The sequence below is a fragment of the Mesitornis unicolor genome, unplaced genomic scaffold (assembly GCF_000695765.1).
Source record: "Mesitornis unicolor isolate BGI_N332 unplaced genomic scaffold, ASM69576v1 scaffold12266, whole genome shotgun sequence".
Taxonomy (NCBI): domain Eukaryota; kingdom Metazoa; phylum Chordata; class Aves; order Mesitornithiformes; family Mesitornithidae; genus Mesitornis; species Mesitornis unicolor.
Window position 1 is genome coordinate 22,817 of NW_010188971.1, and position 21,220 is coordinate 44,036.

Genomic DNA, 21,220 nt, shown 5'->3' on the forward strand with positions numbered 1-21,220 from the left:
ATGTGCTCATTTTGCTAATATAACTATTGCTTTTAATTTTCTTAATGGTACCGAGCTATAGTTCTTGCGCACTTCCCTCTTTGGCCATCCTTTTCCAACGTCTCCATGTGTTGTTAGCCGCCCCGTAGCAAAGGCTTCACATATCCACCACTTCAACTTAAGGTCCAGAGGCCCAATTCACTCCCCACAGCCACAACACAGCCACAATGTGAACACCAAGCAGCAGCTATGGAGGTGGTTTGTCTCACACTCTGCAGCAATAGTCAAAGAGGCCACTAACAATTCTTGAGACTGCAGACACAGTTCTATCTTCCAATGATTTTCACGTTAAGTTATACAAATGAGAATCCATTCTCTCTTCAGGCCATCTTTGCTTGGGAAGATTCTCTCATAGCTGTCTGCCCCTTTATGAATCAGTTTTCCCCTGCAAATGTTTCCCCATTTCTTCTGAGACCTCTGGCACTTCTCAATCAGTAGAAGAATCTCTACTACACTCTTCTTTTAGGTCTTCCCTGCTGCTTCATCTACCCAGCTGACCCTCTTCTTTCCTGCTTCATAAATTCTCAGTTTACATTACTCACTTTATTCCTATCCTCTATATCAAACTTTTCTTTCAGTCTGACTCCATAAAATTTTAGCATCCAGCAGCTCTATCCATCTCATTATTCCATTCACTCAAACTGAGTGAATAATGAGATAAGAGGAGCTCCCCATTAACCACACATGCTGTATGTATAGGAGCCCATCAGTGGTTTAGATGTCTCCTTCCAACTATTCTGCCTGCTGAATACTGAAAATAGTTCTCCTCAGAGGCATTAAGAAAACTCTTCCCACGTACCTACTACAAAAGAAGCTGTAGAAAAGTCAGAAGATTGCATCATAACCACATGTTGGAGGGCACACAAGTTCAAAGGAGGCTGCACATTCTAGTCTCCAAGTTCCTTCTGCTCTCCCTAAGTCAGGTGAACCCTCCGAGTACCATTTATGTCTAGAATAAGCAATATTTTTTTTATAAATAACTATTTATACTGTAAGAATGAACCCCATATTTCAGTATTTCGCATGTGCTACTTCATTTGCATCTTCCCCAGCTTTGCTTCATCGATACATTAGGGAATCTCATAACTGAAAACAAAAAACACGTGGTAGTACAATGACCATCTTGGCTTGCTAGCTCTGCTTCCCCTCAGGGCAATGCAGACACACTTTACAGAGGACTGAAGATCTGAAGCCTTCAAAATTACTTGCAGCTAAAAATGCCTGCACACACCACTGTGGGAGATCCTACCTTCTTCAAAGATAGGGAGAAAAATGGAGATGAAGCCATCCCGAGTAACTCAAATGCCAACAAAATTTGGACTGAAGAGATCCTGATGGCCTGTTTCTTGCTAAAACTACTGAGCCATGTTCATTTCTCTGCAAATCAGTTTTAAAATTGCCAACATGTATTAATTTCACCATCACCTAATCTTTGCTACTTTTGCAAGTTTCCCCTCATCTGACAATGATGAAAATCACACAAACTTAACCCGTGTAAACTCTGTGCACACTTTTTTTTTCTGCTGCATTAAATGAGTGCGGCATCAGAGAATACACAAATTTACTTAACACTCAATGTTTATTACAACTGTACTTCCTTCTGAAATGAAACAATTATTTAGAAATAGTGTATGACAGTCACAGTTCTAACATTTTAAGGATACACTTCTTTCCATTTAGATCAGCGAACAAAATTTTCCACTTATACAGCAATAAAACTGTAGCTTGTACATATTGACATTTCTGAGTTACTCAACGAAAATTTCTTGAGACACTAAAACTGAAAAAGAATCAGAATTTACACAAATATCTTCTCTTTTAACCACATCACGTGGTAACATGAAGCAACTTTTAAGTAGTAATATATATGTAAGGGCCTGAAGTAAGCAAGTGTTAGATCTTCCCAGACGTTTAAAACACTGAGATAATTTAGAAGTACATTACACTGTGTAAATCATTACAGTCTTTTAAAACGTGGGGAAGCTGAAAGGTCAAAAAGGCAAGTTGTCCACCATTCTTTACTTGTTTCCTATTATTAAGCACAAAAATCATTGGTCCAACTCACAAAGTACCTGGCTAGACAGATAAAATCTAAGGCCTAGCTAGCATGGTTACAATGCTTCAAAACCAGAAGTTCTTAGATGGTCTTGAACGTTCAGCACTGGCCGATGAGTACAAACTTAGTTGTGATTTCATTTTTTCATTAACATTTTTACTGAATTAGAAGCCACAGATTAAACACATTTGTATACACTGCGTTAACATTTGGCAAACATTAAAAAATATAATATGGAAATGAGTAAAATACGTGAGTAATAGAAGAAATTTGTCTTTAAAAAGGTGACACACCCCTTCTAAATTCTGAGTGCAAGAAAACCAATGTAGGGCAATTATGCTAGAAAAGCCATTGCTGCTTATAAAACGTTGTGCAGCTGTTGGAGGAGAGGGTTACAGTGACAAACAGCTTCCCTGCCACAAAGGTGGCAGGAAATCTATCAAACCGGACAATAAAATTGCAATTGAGTTTCTTTGGCTTTTTATAGCAGCTGCATGTATCTTGATGTGTAGCTCTGCAAAACCTATCCAATTCTGTAACACTAGTCCTTTATATACTAGTTCTTTATCATAGAATGGTGTTATAAATTAGAGGGAAGAATGGCGCAAAGGATTGTAAAAAGAAAAAATAAGCACTAACCCAATACAATTAGAGAAGAAATAATAAAAACACAAATTGGTTATTTTCTTAGCAATGTTAAGGAAATATTTTTGTTCTCATAATTCTCACATTATTTTGAAAGCATGCCAGAAATCAAAAATGTCTGAGATGCACTTAGCATCAAACCTTATGCCCACTGAAGTATGTCTACACCGTGTTATGTGTGCATCTATACAAATCTCAGTGTTAGTACAACAGGATACAAGAACATTCAAAATAAGTAAAATTAGAGGAATTAAAAATTAATTATCATTAGATAGCAATATCAGTTTATAAGGACATTTTAAAGTGATTAGTAAGTTTTGACCACAAAGACCTTTTTTGTGATTTTTCCAGTTTATGCTTATGTAATTAAAAGATAGTTATGAAACACCACCTAGTTTTATATTGCATATATTATTTATTTTAAAAGTTCAAATGGCAAATACATAAAAAAGGTGAAAAAATCCAATTTTAAGATCCTTGATTATTGCATCTTCATTCATACCACTATTATTAAGTTAGTTTCTGGGTGCTTTTGCTGAATCATTTTAATTTAGGCTTCTGGAACTGGATAATATTAGTATCAATGTCCAAACCGAACTTGTTAATAATTCCTTCAAAATTATAAGACCACTCTGCTGCTAGCTCAGCCCACGTTCACACACTTCTAACATTGCCATTGTACTCTGAGATAGGTTAGAAGAACAAACAGTCCTTATGTATTGACCAGAATGACAACAGTTAGGTTTGGGAAAACTAATACAGAAAGTTACTTCTACAACCAACCTTCTACGCCAGCACGCCAGGTACAAAAGGTGAGAAACAAAAAGAGTAAATATATATTTTTTTTTCATATTCTCATTCATGGTATTGCACAAAAATACTCAGTCTTTCAAAAAAACAAAACAAAACAAAACACCCCAGAAGTAACATTATCTGTACCTTTTTTTTGTATTTGCTAAAACCAGGGGTTATTTGGTCATGCCATCACAATAAAATCTTGTTTTTTTCTCTATGAACTCTGGGCAATTGATTAGCCACATTAAATCACTGAAGATAAAGATCAAAACTCCATCTAATCATTTTGACATAGAAGCTGTTTAAATGATATTTCCTACATCACATTATCTTACAATTTGGAAAAAGAGTCTAAGAATAGAACTACAGCTCATAAGATAACGTGCATGATAACTTTTAAATTCAACACAACAAAACTCTATTGTATAACAAAGGTAGAAAGGTGATCTTCCTTTACTTCTCCATCTTACTCCAGGGACAGTTCCTCAGCAAATCCCAGCAATCACAGAAATGCTTTAAATTATACCAGTTTCTATAAAAGCACACTGGGGATCTTTACTCTGGCTACAGCTTGCCATTGTATGATCCACTGCACCCACACCCTTTGTATCTTGGGGAAAGAGAGGAAACAGGTTTCTTGGGTTGCTTTTTTTACTGTAGAGTCAACAAAAGACTAAGAATATTTCAACAACTGTGATCTCTGTAAGGGTTAAAAAATTTAGCCTCAGATTCCTTTGCATCCATTTAGCTAAGTGACTATTTAACAATATTATTTCACAAAATTTTATTATATAGATTTCTACATTTGTTTCTCCATAGCCCAATAATCCTCTATTGAGCTATCCATGCGATAAATAAACAGACGTCCAAAATAACAGTATTCTTGTTGTCTGCAGAGACTGCCTTTTATTGAGAAAAACAAATCATCATACAAAATCAAGGACCTCAGAAATGCTAACAATTCCTTAGAATCATGAAACGAGCTTTAGGATTCACAAATGTCTTTTTTGCATAGTAAGTTGCACTCATTTGAAAATATGTAATTTACAAATTAATTCATTTTAAGTAAATATTTCTGATAAAGGAGAATAATTATGATGCCCACATTGGCCTCACTCTTTTGTTCAGAAAAAGGCAGAACAGTTATCTTTTACACTACTGTGCTTCATCTGAAGATCCACTAATAACTTCTATGATATAATTCTGGTTGTAATGACAAAAAAAACAGACAGAATAATAATGAAGGCTAATAGCCTTATTCATGCTGCACAGATTTGCATTCTCATCCTGTATTCCATGACAGCTTAACAGTTGAAGCATCTGTCTTTAACTTTGATTTCTTTGCTTTTTACTGGTTTGTTTTACAGTCTTTTAATGTTACTATAAGGGACTTTTGTTTATGAATAGATACGGTGCGCCACCTTGTGTTCGTGCCATTATTATAAACCAAAATCAACAGTTTTCAGAAATGTTTGTGAAATTTGAATCTCTCATTTTTGAAAATATGTGCCGTTTTCAGTATAAACTAATCCTCTCACAATTTGAGCAACAACAGAAAAGATTAAGTGTTCAAACAACAAAATTAACATTTAATTGTCAAATACTTGAAAGTTATGGACCAGTAACAGATATAAACAGTGGCCTTTTATTTAACTACTGACCGCCCCTTCAAGACTCTCTCACTGTATGACACAGGCTCTAAGTCTAATTACATAGCATAACAAAATTTCCAAACTATTTCAAGCACTCACCTTTGAATGTGTGATCGACAGTGTATCCACCCAGACACGCCAGCCACCCCACTCATATTTGATTGCATGGTAGAGCAAAATTCGAAATATGGTATACACCATCTCAGTTATCTTCTGTTCCTCAGAAGTCTTCGGATTAAAACAGCAAAGGGAAAGCATCCATTCCTGCCAGACTGAGCACTGCAACAAACTCCTGCAAAACACACACATGCTATTTAATAAAATTTCAAAATGTATCCTAGAAATATACATCAGTCAAGTCAGGAATTCAACAACTGCTATGTGCAAGCTTCTCTAATTTTACATGCTTAATGAGTCTAATTTACTAGAAGACCTTGTTTTCTACTTTGTATACATGTGCATATAGTAAGCTATCTTACCTCCTATTTTCTCTGCTGTTATTAAAAAGTTTAATCATATCTGAGAGAAAGGCTTGCCGAACCTCCAGGGTTTCTGAACACTGTGGAGAATTACGTAGGAGGATTGCAATAACCTTCAAAATCTCTGTAAAAGAGTTATGAGCAACAAATTAGTAGTACTAAGCACAGCAGAAAATACAGGATATCTTCTATTATTGTTTGGACAAGAAAAGTGATGTTACATTAAAAGGTTTTATACAGAGAAAATCATAGAATCATAGAGTTCCAGGTTGGAAGGCACCACAAGGATCATTCATTCCAACCTCTCAAGGTAAAAGTATAGTTCAAATGAGATGAGTCAGCACCTTGTCAAGGTGACTCTTAAAACTGACCAATGTAGGGGAATTTACCACTTCCCCTGGGAGATTGTTCCAATGTCTGATTTATCTCATAGTAAAAAAATTTCTTCTGGAGTTCAGCTGGAATCTCTCCAAAAGCAACTTGTGTCCATTACCCCTCATCTTTTCCATGTGACTCCTTGTGAAAAGAGAGTCTCCATCTTCCTGGCAGCCACCCTTTATGTACTAGTGCATGGAAACACACGTCTACTTGAGCAGAAGGTTTAAAATCCCTTCTTTCAAGACTCCTCAAACCATCTTACCATCAGGGGGATTTGCAGGCCTATACAGCTGAAGAAAATGTAATCCAAGCTAAATTATCCTGAAATTTTTTCAAATTATCAGGTTTGAGCAACACAAATGATGCTGCATGACAAATAACAAGCTATCAGGATCTGTCAGAACCCTTTTCTAAGGAAGTTCACATAATACAATACCTCAGTTATAAAATCAGAATATGAGAAAAATACACAGGTTTTGCTGCCTCAAATAATTTTTAGTAGCATTAATAATACTGAATTTTCAAGCAATGTGAACAACTCTTAATTATTTTTAACAATTTCTGTTATAAAAAAAAAGTTTGAGAAAGTGTACAAAACCTTCCTGATACAAAATTTCACCTCTTACAAGCATGTTTTTTATATTTTTAGGAGATAGTCAAAATTCCACTTTTTGAAATAGTGAGGTAGTCACTGTTCTTGTTACTTAAAAAAAAAATACCAGAAAAAAAAACCACAAAAAACCAAACAACTTTGTAAATAAATTAGGGTGCAGTTTGAACACAGTCACTGTGATAGTTTCAGTTCACCTTGTACAATTTTTTTTTAAAGAGAAAATTTCTTATTTAATCATACTAGCACTGGTATTAAAAAGGTACTTTAGAAGTCACTCTTCCTACTAGACGTAGATAATTCCAGACTTATACCTCACACTACAAATAATCTGTATTAAGCATGGGCAGTGACTGCCAATTTCAAAAGTTTTAAGAGAAAGTAAGAGAAATCTCCTCAAATCTCTTGCTTCATATAGATTTACCAGAAAGCAGATGGCATACTGCAACCAGATTTCTGTATCTGCTTTGCTTTCCTTTCTCTTACCCCACTTACCAAATAAGGCAAACCCACAACTACAGCCTACATTTAATCACAAAGCAGCTATGAAAGTGAAAAAAAATCTATTCTTTCTCCAGAAAAAATGAACTCCCAAAGCTATCGTAAGTCCATTGTATTATATACAGAGCACATTAATAATGCATAAAATTCAGGAAAGGAGCTCAGTATTTTCTCTTAGTTCAAAAGACATCTAAAGTTTCATATCAAGATATTTTCCATAAAGGAAGCAAAACAAAACAGGGTGCAGATACATTTCTCCTACTTTCCGTCTAGCGTTGTCACACAATAGGTAATTTAAGACGAAGGCAGTTTCCATATTTCAGGTAATTTAGTCTGACATCACTAAATAATGCAATCAAAATTGTGCTGGAACCTTAACATGTATTAAAACAAACTACCCTGTGCATACAAGCCTTGAAGAACCATTTCATAACATGACTGGAAAGTCAAAAAGGGTGAGTTATGAAGTACATACACATTTAGCCACATAAAACATCTTTCAAAAACCTGTACAGACATAATTCCTAAATAACTCCAACTAAATGCACATTATCTTTGTAAGAAAGACTACGTAAAACTGAGATCAGAATTAAGACTGGTGGATTTAATTAATAAGCTCTCTCATGTTTTTTTTCTTATGGTAAGACTTAGAAATGCGTATCATTCTTACGAGGATTTTGTATCTTCACTGTTGAATCTGGGTCAGGATGTTGTTTATGTATCACTTGAGTGCAAATCTGTTCAGTCAGAATCTAGAAAGAAAGAAGAAGATGCCATATCAATGTTCATAAAGACAGCTTACTGAAAAATGGTTGGATACATCCTTCATACAGCACCATCACTATTTCACCACAGTTCTAAAAACTATTCAAGAAACCCTTTTGTTCTCTTCCTTGATAATTTATTTGATCCTGTTCTTAAAATTTTACTCTAAACTATTTTTTTTTGCTTTAAGTGTACAACTGCTATTTTAAATACACTGAAAGAGAAACACAAATTTAACCAAAACACTCATCATAAAGAAAGTTCATTGCTGTAACAAAATTATGCATATATATGAATGTCTGCTTGAGACTTTCAGCTTACTAATTATCTAGGGTTGTTCATAATGAGCATAAACAAGTTAAGGGGAAAAAGCCATCTCAACTAGTGAGCTTGAAAAAAAAGCAGCACTCAGCTGCATCACACTAAGGTATAATGTCATCTGGAACATATCAGCACAAATATGTAAGTAATTTTCTAACAATGTCTTACAAGTAATTAGGAAGATTGGATTCTAACTACAGTATATTACTACCTCAAACAGGACATTGTATGTGGTCATGGTGATTAAGCTTGTCTGAAGCATCAGCCTTTCAGCCAACAAAGAAAACAATCCATGCCCAAGCATTACTTCAACTTTTCTCCTAAAATAGTACAGAAAAATAAAATAAACATATGTATCAAACTTGCTTTAGGAAGAAAAAAAAGTTTAAAAAGTGTGCCTCAAGAAATATGAAGTCACTGGAAACATCTTTTCCTTTTTTCTTCTTTAAGTCTTTCACTTTTGGTTAAGGAAAAGGGCAAGGATTCAAATTCTGAAAGGACAAGTCGTTCCCTGAAGACAGACAGGAGACAGTGAACTTTGTTCCATAAATGTGGTATACTCACCCATGGGCTCAAAAAGATAAAACATACCCTTACTGATTTCTTGATAAATACTAAGGAAAGGGCATCTTTGTCCCCATTTCACTCAAAAATACATTTTAACCACAGACAGCGATCTCAATAGTTATCAACTACTGTAGTTAATTTGAGACATCTTAAAGCTAGTTTTCCGTAAGTAATAAAACAAGATTCAATCTCACCAGTCCAATTCTTGCTGTCAATTTCAGTGGAATCATGGGAGAAGACCGCTTTTAAAAGCAGGCAGCCATACTGCAAGTAAGTATTAAATGAACTTGGTATGGAACTGATAATTGTCTGGACACCAGTTGCCAATAACAACTTCACCAAATCAGAAATGTATTAATGATAAACAAATTCAAGGAGACTTGGAGAACAGTAGCTCCTATAGACCGAAGTGTATTTACTGATCAATCTCCATACAGGTTTTTTTTACTTCATGCACGTTTGTATATACACACACCAAATAATATATATGCAAAATAATATATGGTATGTATGTGTCACAACCTACCTTTTTTATTATATTTTTGGGGGAAGATGGACTTGTTTTAAGACCTAAACCAGTACTTACTTTGGAGCAAGATGTTTTAAGAAATATCCCATCACTTTTAGTGCTTGCACTCTGATCCCTTCACTTTTTGATGCTAAAAGCTTGTAGACAACCCTATGTAGAGAAAACACAAGGCTTCTTAAAATAGCTGAAATACACAGCAGTTTTTTTATAAGACAAATTAACTGCAGTAGACTGTACATAAATTTGTATTGGAGCCTAATTTAAAAGAATGACTACAAAAAAACAGCATTATGTTTCTGCTAACTGCACAATAGTTTGTGATTTCACATTTTATAACTACATAGAGATTTTTAATTGAAATTTTAAATATCTCCCATGTATCAATACATAAAACATATATATGCTATGAAAGGCTGCTGCAATTCCTATACTGACAACTGTCTTAAGTTGATATTTTATCCAGAAAACTAAGCAAGCAATTGTTTTAGTATAAATGTGACTGGATAGGAATAGCCATGCATGGAGGGGAATTTATCACTAGCATAAATATTCGACATCTATGCACACCGTTGGTCCCTCAGGAGGGATCGAGGAAGACACTAAGTCAGGAGGTATCATTCGTATTTCACTCACATTGGTTTCTGCTCTTTACTTCCTTATCATTATACTCAACACCCACTTACGATTCCCACTAAGAAGGTTTAAGAAAGCCAGGGGAAGCAAGGGCCATGTCTGTAGCAAAGTACCAGACTTAGTGAGCTGAACAGTTCTAGCTGAAGTTTTCACAAGAAAGAAAATGAGAATGTAATAAGCATAGTAAGGAAATTGTCAATGTAACTTATGAAAGTCTGGTAAATTAATAAACAACTGGAAGCAGAGTCTTATAACCTTAAGTATATCTGGCATTACCAGTTCAATCTGTATACTGCACAGACCTCATCATGTGTATCTATGCCTTCCACTAGTTATTTAATATTAGCTTCTCAAACATTTACTTGCAGTACATGCTAACTACATGTTCAGCCACATTTAACTGCTACTTAAGTCTTATTAGGATCTTGTTAGGATTAGCTGCTTTTACTAATTAAAGCTTAATCTTTTATTAAACGAGGCTTATTTAAACAGTGAAAAATTCTAATATTGGCCTTTTGTCAAGGTGCAGAATAACAAATGCAATGGTGTTTGATACTCGTAATTTTCCCATAAAAACATAAGACATTGAAATGTATTTATCAGTCATTTAATTTCATTCATTGTTTACTTTTTAGACAGTAAAGTACTTATGTCTGATTTCTACCATCTACTGATTTCATGATCACTACCTGATTTCAGCTGGGCTATGGTTCATGGTATTGGACAGATCTTTGAATTTGTGAAATATTATTTGGCTTATACCTACATGAACTACTAAGCTCTCTCTGAAAAAAACCAAAACATTAAATTCTTAAGGCTCCAAGAAATTATATTGGGGCAGAAGGCACAGTGTCTTACTCAGTCTTTACTGTGAATATTTTCAGAGAAAATTTTTAAGGAAATTTGTATTGCTTTTTTAGGGGGGAAAAACCCAAGAAAATTCTAGAGTCTTCCCAAAAACATCCCTTGTTACAATACTGTATTTTATATCAGCCAATTGTAAAGAGTTCAAAGGACTTACTACAGCTTATATGCCTTATCTATACATTACTGAGCACTCATCACTAGTTATATATTCCTTTACTTTTACATTCCTAAAAATATTACGCAAATAAAAATCTAGTTCTATACTAGAATTTAAATGTAAATCCAGGATTTTAAAAGAAACTTAAGAAACAGGTATCTATAACAAACAACTTATCCTGGAAAGCTGCAGTCACTGCAACTATAGAATTAAATGAACAAGCTAGCTCACTATATAACATTCATCCAAGCAATACGATCCATTTCACTGCTTGTCTTAACAGAACGGAATGAGGGTCACCTAATTACATAGGAAAAATTATTTCCTTACACTACATTTATTTCTTCAGCAGTTTAGTTACTTTTTAGATTTTAATTATTAAAAAAATTCCAAATATTTATAAAGCTTTGTAAAATTAATTTTAAATTTCAAGAACATTTTATTTTAATTGCAAGAAGTAGACGTATCAAGAAACATACAAACAACCCATTAAGTGTCTGGAGACAACGCAGGAGCGAGGAGTGTAACAAATGAGACAGAAGAACAAAGCGACTTCTCACTGTGGACTCACTATTCAAATTGACTTGCCCGTACACTAGTTAATAAAAAAAGAAAATGTCTACTGCCAGTTAATAAATAAAACAAACACCTTTCATTGGAGACTCGACATGACATTAAAATACTTTATTATTTAGAGTTTTTGTTTGTTTCCCATAGCATAATACATTACCATACAAATGCAGTCAAAGCTGAAGAAAATAGGTTAAAAAAAAAAATCAGTCTAGCACTAGAAGGGGAGAAAACAATTATGAACATGCCTGAATGTTGTCTCTTGAGAAAGGGCAACTGAAAAAAAATATATGTATAAATAGGGGTTAACCAATAGGTGCAACAAAATGTATGAAATGAGACTCTGCCTTTACACAGCAAGAGAATTACTACACCACATACTCTTCTAGGAATAGTTTTCACATTTGCTTGCCTGTTCCAATTTTTTCCCCACTATGTCTAGGCAGGTTCATTTTAAATTAGAAAAGCTCAATAATGTGACCACCCTCTGAGAGACAAAACACAAAATCAGAATCATAACTTAAGTCTTTCTCTAGCAGATCTTCTGTTTTTACTGCTAGTATGATTTGCTGCTTTCCTTACTTTCTCTCACAGTAGTGTTAAACAATATTTTTCAGTTTGTTGGGAAAAAGATTGTGAGCAATCCATACCACAAAGTGCTAAATTTAAACAAAGATTTTTTTTTTTCTGCAAAAGTCCCATAATGCTTAACACACAAAAAAAGGAAAGAAAGCTAACAAAGATCAGAATAAATCTGAACCAATTTTTGTCAGCTTACTTTCAGTTCTAAAACATGTATGAATGGAAGGCTAAAGACGTAAGCACTAGTAGATGAAGACTTAATGTCAATGTATAGACTAACTCAAATCGATCACTCCCTGTTAAAGTGCAACTGACAGCTTGAAAACAAACAAAAAAGACCTCCGTGATAATAAATCCAACACCACCTCTTGTTGAAAGAACACCTGGACACAAAAGAGGAGTCTATGTTTGTTACACATACACTGACAAAAACCTTCAGATTTCATGGCAATTCTAGCAAGCAACAGTATAGTTAAAATACTACTTCTTTTTGCCCACCTATAAAATTTAAACTTACTGTAATCCATTCCTCTGATCAAAAGCAGGGATCATAGAACTGGGATGCTCTGACATCAGAGCAACAAGCAACTGCAAGACATCCATTAGGTTGTCATCCTGTTGAATAAGAGTGACAAATTTGAATTAAAAATGCATGTATGCTAGAACACCGTTTAGGTTAAAAGAATCACTACAAAATACTTCAAAATTATCTGAGGAGTAATATAAACGAAGGACCAAAACAATTAGGCCATGATCAAAAGAGCTATAGGTCAGGAAGGCAAGTGCAGGAGAAAATATTAACAAAAAACCCTTTCTTTTTTAGAGTGAAAAGTGATACATCTGTGTCCAGGATGTAAGCCTTTGACAGGGATCGGACTATTTGACTATGCTGTTTCCTTCCACACACATGCTCATCTGCTTGCCTATGTGCTTCCCCCTTTTACTGCACAGGAGCTTGAAATAAACACATTTGCTGCACATTTTGTGGGTCCATAGTGCTGTTTAATGCAAAATCCCTAACAACAAATGTCCACCCCAGGGCAAAAAAAAAATACCACCACCTGACACAGGCAGTATTCAAAATGGATAATTCAAGCTACTCAGTAAAGCTTTCATACTATTAGTCTAAAGTTCTCTAAAATACAGTTTATTAATTTGTTCCAGGTTAATTGTAACTAAAAATAACCTACAAAGTAGGAAAATACAACTGTGTTCTTTTCCCATTCCTTGTGGTATTAAAAAAAGGTTTATTTAAAAAAAACAACAACCAACAAAAAAAAAAAACACCAACAAAACCACTTTCCAACATGCAAAGCATGCCAAGATAGTCAAAACATCACCTCCTCATCTGAAGGCTATATAAAACTTCTGTTATTTTGGTTTATTCCTACATGTTACTAATAGTCTTATTTTTTACATCTCCATATAAAGTAGAATTGCTTGACCACGGTACTATCAAGCAGCAGTAACCAGTACAGAGCATAAAAGGAAAATATAGATATAAACAAAAAAAGAAGAAAATCTATACGGCTCAAAGTGAAGTTCAATTAATTCCTTATTTTACCCATTTCAAGCACCCTTGCAGAAATGAGATCAGTTAGATTTATGTCCCCATTTCCCTTGTCTTTGATGTTGCATCTGGCATAAAGTGCCTTTTCCTGGTGCTAAAATATGAAGATGCAGATGTATCAGTGGTAACCAACATTTTCTCCCAATTAAGTTTATATGCTTCTCTTAGATGCCATTAACATACATCTTTATTTTTTAATGCATGTTTTCAATTTTATTGCTTTATTTAAGAAGCAAAAGAAACAAGAAAAAAAAACAAAAAACCAAAAAATATTACTTAGGCAGTATAAAACAAGGTTTTGTCTTTTTTTTTTTTTTTCTTCAAAGTCAGTCTCACCATCTGTTTTTCTGCCTGGTAAATCAGTTTGCAGAACAACATGAGAAACCATTTTGACTTACTGGCTTAATGAACTTCAATCTAACATTGAACACTGTGTTTAAATCACTGCAAGAATATTGGCAATTCAGCATACTACACTAAAGAGTTGGACAATGTTTGCATCTTCCTCTATAGAGCCATCTTGTGGCACAGAGAAGGTAATATTTGAAAATATTCAAATTGGTGCTCACAAAGAGCAGAAGTAGTAAGTCTGTCCCCCCTCACATACCCCCCAAATAAAAAATTACCTCATGTATAGTGAGCAGATAATTGAGGATAGCCTGCAATTCGTCTTCCTTTACTCCATAGTCCTTTAAAAACAATCAGGTTTTAGCTTATCATCTTTCAAGTACAAAAGTACTATTCCCAAAAGAGCATTATAACAAGCCATGGATACATACAGAGCAAGTCACACAACACAAATTTGTTTTCACTTGGTACTATAATAGCTTCATGGACAGAAGGTAGTTCTTTTTCTGCCCAAAAAACACCCACTGAAGGTTATAAAAGTGCATTAAGACAATTCCAATAGAGGCATAAAAATAGGCTAGATAGCAATAAAGTACATGAAACTGTTAGAGTAACACGTGTTAATTGATACAGATAATTTGAGCTGAGAGTTTTCTATTAATAGAAGAATTAAACTAAGGTGGCAAATAGGATTCAAAAGTAGACCTGGAGGTTTGATCATAAGCCTGGTAGCTATGCTTATTTTTTAGGATGAGTTTCCTTCTTATTTTCCACTACAGAAATATAAATCGTTCATGGCATCTATGTCAGGAATATGCCTTGTGGTCTTTTTGGTGAAAATAAAAAAAAAGTTAACAGTATCTAAGAATAGGATGAGAGAATAAAAAAAACCAGGATTCTTAATTTCTGGGGTTTGGGGTTTTTTTTAAAAGCAAGTCTCTAGTTTCCTGAAAAGATTTTTGCACCACTAAACAAACAGAAAATTTACAGAAGAATCAACCTTTTATGGTGGACATCCTTTTTATCTCCTTGCAAAACTCTATCCAAAATTGTCCAAGTTATCAATCTCTGACAGAATTTTTTTTAAAAATTAATAAAAATTGAGCTAACACTTAATGAAAGCCTTTTAGAGTTTGATAGCTAAATTGTCCCTGATACTTGAATATCAGAACATCCAATTAAAACAAAGTACAAGAGTCAAGAGCAGAACTTTTCCGGTAGCTGCTGCTCCATACTGCTGGGCTGAGGGCAGCAGCACAGAGAGCATACCAGTCCCTTAACAACACAGCAGAAGAGGGTGGAAAGAGCTAGTCAAACAGAGAAGAGCCCATACAAGGCAGAGGAGTGAGAGATCAGAGCTTACAATAGGAAAGAGTTAAGAACAGTCTACTAAGCAGTTGAACTGCTAAATTTCAATATTCCTCTGATATTTAACAAACAGTTGTGAAATTTATTGATAATTTTTCTTATCCTACTCTGTCGCACTGGCCCATAGTACATAATGTCAAATGTTGCTTTTCAGTCTTTAAGCACTTCTGATGCAGGTGATATTGTTCTTCTAAAAAAACAAAATATGGAATTGAATACTTATTTCCCAAGTAGTAAACATTTCTAAGGTAACAATTTAATGACTTCACTTTCGATAAAAGCAACTTAAAAGGGAGAAAAATGCACCTTAAGCACTGCTGTCTGTGGCAAGAGCCACACCAAAAAGATGCACCTGACATGGTATTTCTATTTACTTTTTTGTTTACAAAATTCATCATGCTTAGAAAAAAATGTTGTATTAAAGTACATTTCTTTATGAAAGGAAAGTTAGATAACCCATCTTAACGTTATCCTACCTTCATCACTAGCTGTTTAATGAACATCAACAAGAATGCTCGCAGAGCTAAAATCTCTTTTTGAGTAGGCCGTGGCCCATCTACAGAAGAAGAAGATATATGAAATGTAAATTAACAGTTGTTATTAGCATCGTATGCATTTTAACATAAAGAAAAATAAAAGACATTTTCTGGGTGATGAGAGCGCAATCCTAAGTGAAGTTATCTTTCCTCTACTACAGACTACAAAACAGTAATGTATTTTTATCACTATTTTTTCTTTTTTCCAAATGTCCCAACAGTGAGGTTCTACTAAGGTTTTTATTAAATAGTTTTCTAAGCCCCTCTAAATTCTTTTCACCATTTTACCACTTTCTTGTAGTGTCTATGAATCAACTCCATGCAAGGAATAGGACTGATACAAGAAGTTTATGTCAGAATTTTCAGATTTCAAATTTTAACAGTTTAATTGTTTTTTAAGTTCTTCTACTAAAGTTCAAAGGAAGAGCTACATGCCATTATTACAAGCTGGCTATGAGCACAACAAAAATCAATTTTACAATGCTATGTATAAAGGTTATCTAGAAAGCCAAATACTTAATTTGTTAACATAAAGTCAAAAGGACTTGCTTCTGCCACTCCTACGTAAATCAGACTTCCACTGAAACGTAACTTTTTAAAAATAACCATGTGTTTTATGCACAGAAACACAAAGTGAAAAAATTACAAATTCTGTGAGGTGTATACTGTGTTGCAGAGCTAAGGGGAGTAGAGAAATGTATTGGGTTGGCCAAAAGGTAATTGCGTTTTATTCTGAGTAAATTAAATGTGAATTTTTCATTGAAAACAAAAACCGTATTAAACAATATAGTGTCCGTTTTGTTCAATTACCTTTTGCCATCTGACAACTTCATGATTTCATGCTCAAAAACGTTCATATCTTTTTCAGCAAAACAGTTCCAAGAACCATTTGATATCCTCATCAGCAGTGAAGTAGTGTATCCCAATACATAGGGATAGTTTTTACATTAGCTTCTAAGTTCAAAGTTCTTATAATCTTAATCATCAGGGAAAAGCAAATCAATTAGCAAATGCAAGTGATGATGTGAGTCTGGTTTTATACAGTATAGGCCCACGAACATGTTTGGTTTAAGAATAGTTACTCTCAATATAGACTAGTCTAGTCCAAGTAAGCCCTTAGGCTGTATTAGTAAGACTACCCTATACATACACTTGCCTCAGGCTCAATCAATTGGTTCAAAAAACTAATTGAGTAAATCCATATCTTCACTAAAAAGAAAGGAAAAAACACGTTTTTCTCCTTACAGGATGCAAAATACTACAAAATAATCTCTGCAACCCTCTAAAAGGAAGGGTTGGTCATTTTGGTGACAGGAAGTCAGACACATGTAAGAAGCACTCACTTTCAGTACATCTAGCTCCCTTTCATCATTTGCTTCTCCCTCTGAAATTCTAGAGTCTCTCATATTAGAGGAGAGAGTAGATATACAAGCTATTGTCCCTCTGTCAAGGCTGTGTGCTCAACCTCATAAAACACAGGACAACAATTAGATGAGTCATAAAGTCATACTTCCAAAAAGCATTAATTTCCACCGGCACATGTTTATGTTATCCTGGTGCACATTTCACTTCTCCCAGTTCCTTCTAAAGTACTGAATTTGAGTTAAGTAGCTATTCCCTTTGCTTTTTTCATAGGATCAGTATTCTTGTTCTGTGTTTCATGTCAATGACAAATACTAAGCACCTGTTCTGTATTACTTCTCATTACTTCCTTCGCCATGAGTTCACTGCCTGGATTAAGCATGCTTATTAAGCAGTTTTCCAACAAATTCAGATGCCTACACCTGTCAGACTCAGTATGCCTGTTTTCAGCTATACTGCTATTATCAAAAGATCTTACAAGCACTTAAAGTCTGCCCAGTACTTGAACAAGTTCCATAAAGAGACCACATTCCCAGGCACAGCTGTACATTTCCAAAACTCTATTTCTCTGACCAGTTCTACCTTTTGTTAATTCACATATGTTGGTGGTGACAGAGGATATGACTTCTGAAGGAAGTTGCCACTAGTTTCTGAAGAACAGCTGTCAAGAATATCCCATGGACAGAAGCACTGCTAGAACTGTCGCAGTGAACCCACCTCATTAAAATAAAGTACCTTCTGGAATGTTTAAAGTTCTATTCTATATATTGCAAAAAGAAAAAAAAAACAAACCAAACAAAACACACTCCAAACATCAGCTTGTGGGAGTGCAAGGGAATACATACCTATGCCCTTGGGAGTTATACCACTTCGATCCTGAGGATTCACTACCCAGTAATAATACTTTAGGGTATGCATGACCAAAAGAACTGTCCCAACTCGCCGGATTGCACCATATATATTAACAGTGCCGATGAACTCAGTAGATAGGTAAGTGTACAGGATCAGCTGAACCTACAACACCCAATCAGGAAATTAAAATTCATTACAGAAAAATTGCAGCACATAAGACAACAGCATTCTTAAATTTCACCTATTATAATGTCTTAAAGCAATAGCTTTTCTCTGCATAGCTCATTCACAAAGCTCTCAAACCCTTGCAAACACGTAAAAAAAAACAAACCAATTTTATCTCTAAAACTATAGAGTGCTGTGGTTTTTTAAGCTGGTCCATGCTCATAGAAGTATGAAAGCATGGTATATACACAATCACAGGTAACTGAGATAGGAAGGCACCTCTGGAGAACATCTAGCCCAATCTCTCTGTTTAGAACAGCATCATACAGGAAGAATCCCTTTATTATGAAAGGTGTGTATTCATTATAGGCTTAAGTATTCATTATAGGCTTATATATATTTACATATCTTTTCTCTTTTTCTTCTGAGAAATAATGACAAGTAATTATTAAATATTTAATTTAGCTAGAGCAAACAAATACTTTACAATTACTTCAACAGTACCATTGTTAGTGCGAAACAAACCCTTATGGAAGGGATCAAAAAAACTGGTAAGAAGACTTCAACAAGTACAACCAGCTAGTAAGTTTCCATCCAAGCTGTTGGGTCTCAGAGACCATCAATTCAGCAAAACAAAAATATTCTGCAAGAAATATGTCAATTTAAAGAAAGACCTCAAATCTGACATCCAGGATGACTTCTCTTAAAAATTGCTGGATTTTTGCCAACTCATCCAAAATTCCTTCCCAGTCTACAACACTAACTGCCTCAGAGACTCTAGAAGTCACTCCCTGCAGAACGCTGCGGGTTTCCAAACTCCTTGAAAATCTTGGGAGTGTGCAAAACTTGAGAGCTACACATAGAAAAGCAGAGCCTGAAAACAGCTCCTATATGATTTCTGCTAGGGAACCAGGACCTATAACTCTTGGAGTCCAGGCTTATTCTCAACATTCTCAGATCGATACTTCATAAGACACATTATTCATTAGAACAAGCAATTTTACCTGTGCTGGGATATGAATCCATATTGCAGGATTAAGGAGAACATGGTCACACAGCTGCTTCAGCAAGGGCACCCCATTGTGCAAGTTGCTCAGGTATTTCGAAAAGGCAAGGCAAAGTTCTAGCACAGCTCGGGTAACATGGGCTTTGGAAGACTGTAAAAGAAGATCTGCTTAAGCAAGAGCCCTGCAACAGTCTAGGAAAAGCACTTCTCAAAAAAATTCAACATGAACGTAAGACATCAAGAAATATTTGCTGTACCTTTTCTAGGCTATATCCTATCACAAGGAAGCCCTTACAGGAAAGCATCTGTTCTTGCATAGCAATAGAGTTCTTCAACAACTCCATGATGAAAGCTAGTAAAGTAGAACTGAAAAGTATAATGTTTTAGCAAAGAAAAATGTTTTAAAGGGTTACAATGATACAGAAAGTATTTGCAAATTAATACTTCAATTGCATTAACAGCATTAACACACAGCCCAGAAATACATTTAATGTGTTATATAAATGCTTAGATGAAAACTTTTAAAACAAAAAGCAAGATTAAATTTTGAAATAATAAATTCTAGATAATTGTCTGAACACAAACATGGGAAGTAGAAAATATGTATACATTTTGATTCTGTGTGAACTTTCATAGAAAATTTGGTACAAATAAACACTTCACTTTGAGGTCTTGCCTGTAACAAGACCACCTTTTTGTTGTAAGACATAATTCATTGTTGCACATGAGAATTTAAACTACTACTGCCAGCTAATAAAGCAGTAAGTCATTTCCTTTACTTAAAAAGAAACAAAGAACGGAATACTCACCAAACAGTTGTGTCAATGTGGTCTGATGAATATTGCCTATAGTCCAATTGTGCAAAGAGAGGGAAAAGCACCTGCACTCCTCCAATAGAGTGCAGGGCACTTTGGATAGAATGCGTCAAGACTGCTTTCACATCCTGACAACAAGGAATTAAGAAATATTGAAATCTCCTTCAGAAAATCTGTTTAAAAGCTTGTTAGAAATAGTTTGAAATTTCTTCAATATAAAAATTGTATTATTAACAACTAAAAAGAAACAGCAAGAATTACAAACTGGCTGCTAAAGCCATACAAAATGCCCAGTCTGGTTGATCAGCAGTAGCTTTAGACAGTCTACAGTGTAGATCCTCAGATGAATATACAGGAGGTGGCTTGCAAACTCTAAACCAAAGACTTTAGCAATAGAGAAACTCTAGAACAGAAAAACATCTGACAAATTAAAAGATTAAGGCATTCAAATCATAGAAAAAAAAAAAGGCTATCATATCAAAAGGACAAAGACCTAGAGATAGGCAGTATCTCTAGAGGAGTGACAGTATGTCAGAAGCAAGGAAGGAATTTTTTTTTTAAAGAAGTAACAACAGTCTTTGCAATAGTGACGTTTTCTAAATTGTAACTTCAATGAAAAACTTTTTTATTTGGATTCACGTGCATCCATGTTAATTCAAGAAACAGGAGAGGTAGCAGCAGGGACAACCCAAAAAACCCAACCTATCAGCAGTTCCTCATCTTGTCCAAAACCTCAAACTTTGATCTCTATGTTTTCAAACAGAAATCCTTTGTATCCACCTAATCTATGAAAACGTTGATGTACCTGCAGCATGAGGGCGTGTGGTGAATGAACAAAAATAGAAGGGTTATCCTTAGGAGATGACTCTAAACATAGCTGTGCATCTGTAGCCCTTGGATTGTACATAAAAGCAATAGCACTGGATAGTTTGCCATCATATAACAACAATTTGTGATGTTCATCAAGGAAAAGATCACTTTCTGCCTTGAACTTGAATGTTCCCTGGATTAAGGAGTAGGGTTGAGGAAGGAAAAAGGAAAAACAAAAAATT

At 34.8% G+C, this 21,220-nt stretch overlaps 1 protein-coding gene across 1 annotated transcript in view; it reads right to left on the minus strand.

Annotated features, from left to right (window-relative positions):
* Positions 1-21,220, minus strand: part of LRBA (LPS-responsive vesicle trafficking, beach and anchor containing) — a gene marked incomplete at its 3' end in the record, with an annotated part of 87,886 nt that overhangs the window by 16,788 nt on the left and 49,878 nt on the right. Inside the window, exons 9-21 of the mRNA XM_010185909.1 lie at positions 20,974-21,171; positions 20,163-20,296; positions 19,611-19,719; positions 19,352-19,504; positions 18,176-18,344; positions 15,909-15,988; positions 14,343-14,405; positions 12,664-12,761; positions 9,395-9,487; positions 8,453-8,561; positions 7,826-7,907; positions 5,667-5,790; positions 5,287-5,479 (exon numbers count right to left, since the gene is read on the minus strand). Of these exons, the coding sequence (XP_010184211.1) occupies positions 5,287-5,479; positions 5,667-5,790; positions 7,826-7,907; positions 8,453-8,561; positions 9,395-9,487; positions 12,664-12,761; positions 14,343-14,405; positions 15,909-15,988; positions 18,176-18,344; positions 19,352-19,504; positions 19,611-19,719; positions 20,163-20,296; positions 20,974-21,171 (1,605 nt within the window). The remainder of the gene's footprint in view (positions 1-5,286; positions 5,480-5,666; positions 5,791-7,825; positions 7,908-8,452; positions 8,562-9,394; positions 9,488-12,663; positions 12,762-14,342; positions 14,406-15,908; positions 15,989-18,175; positions 18,345-19,351; positions 19,505-19,610; positions 19,720-20,162; positions 20,297-20,973; positions 21,172-21,220) is intronic.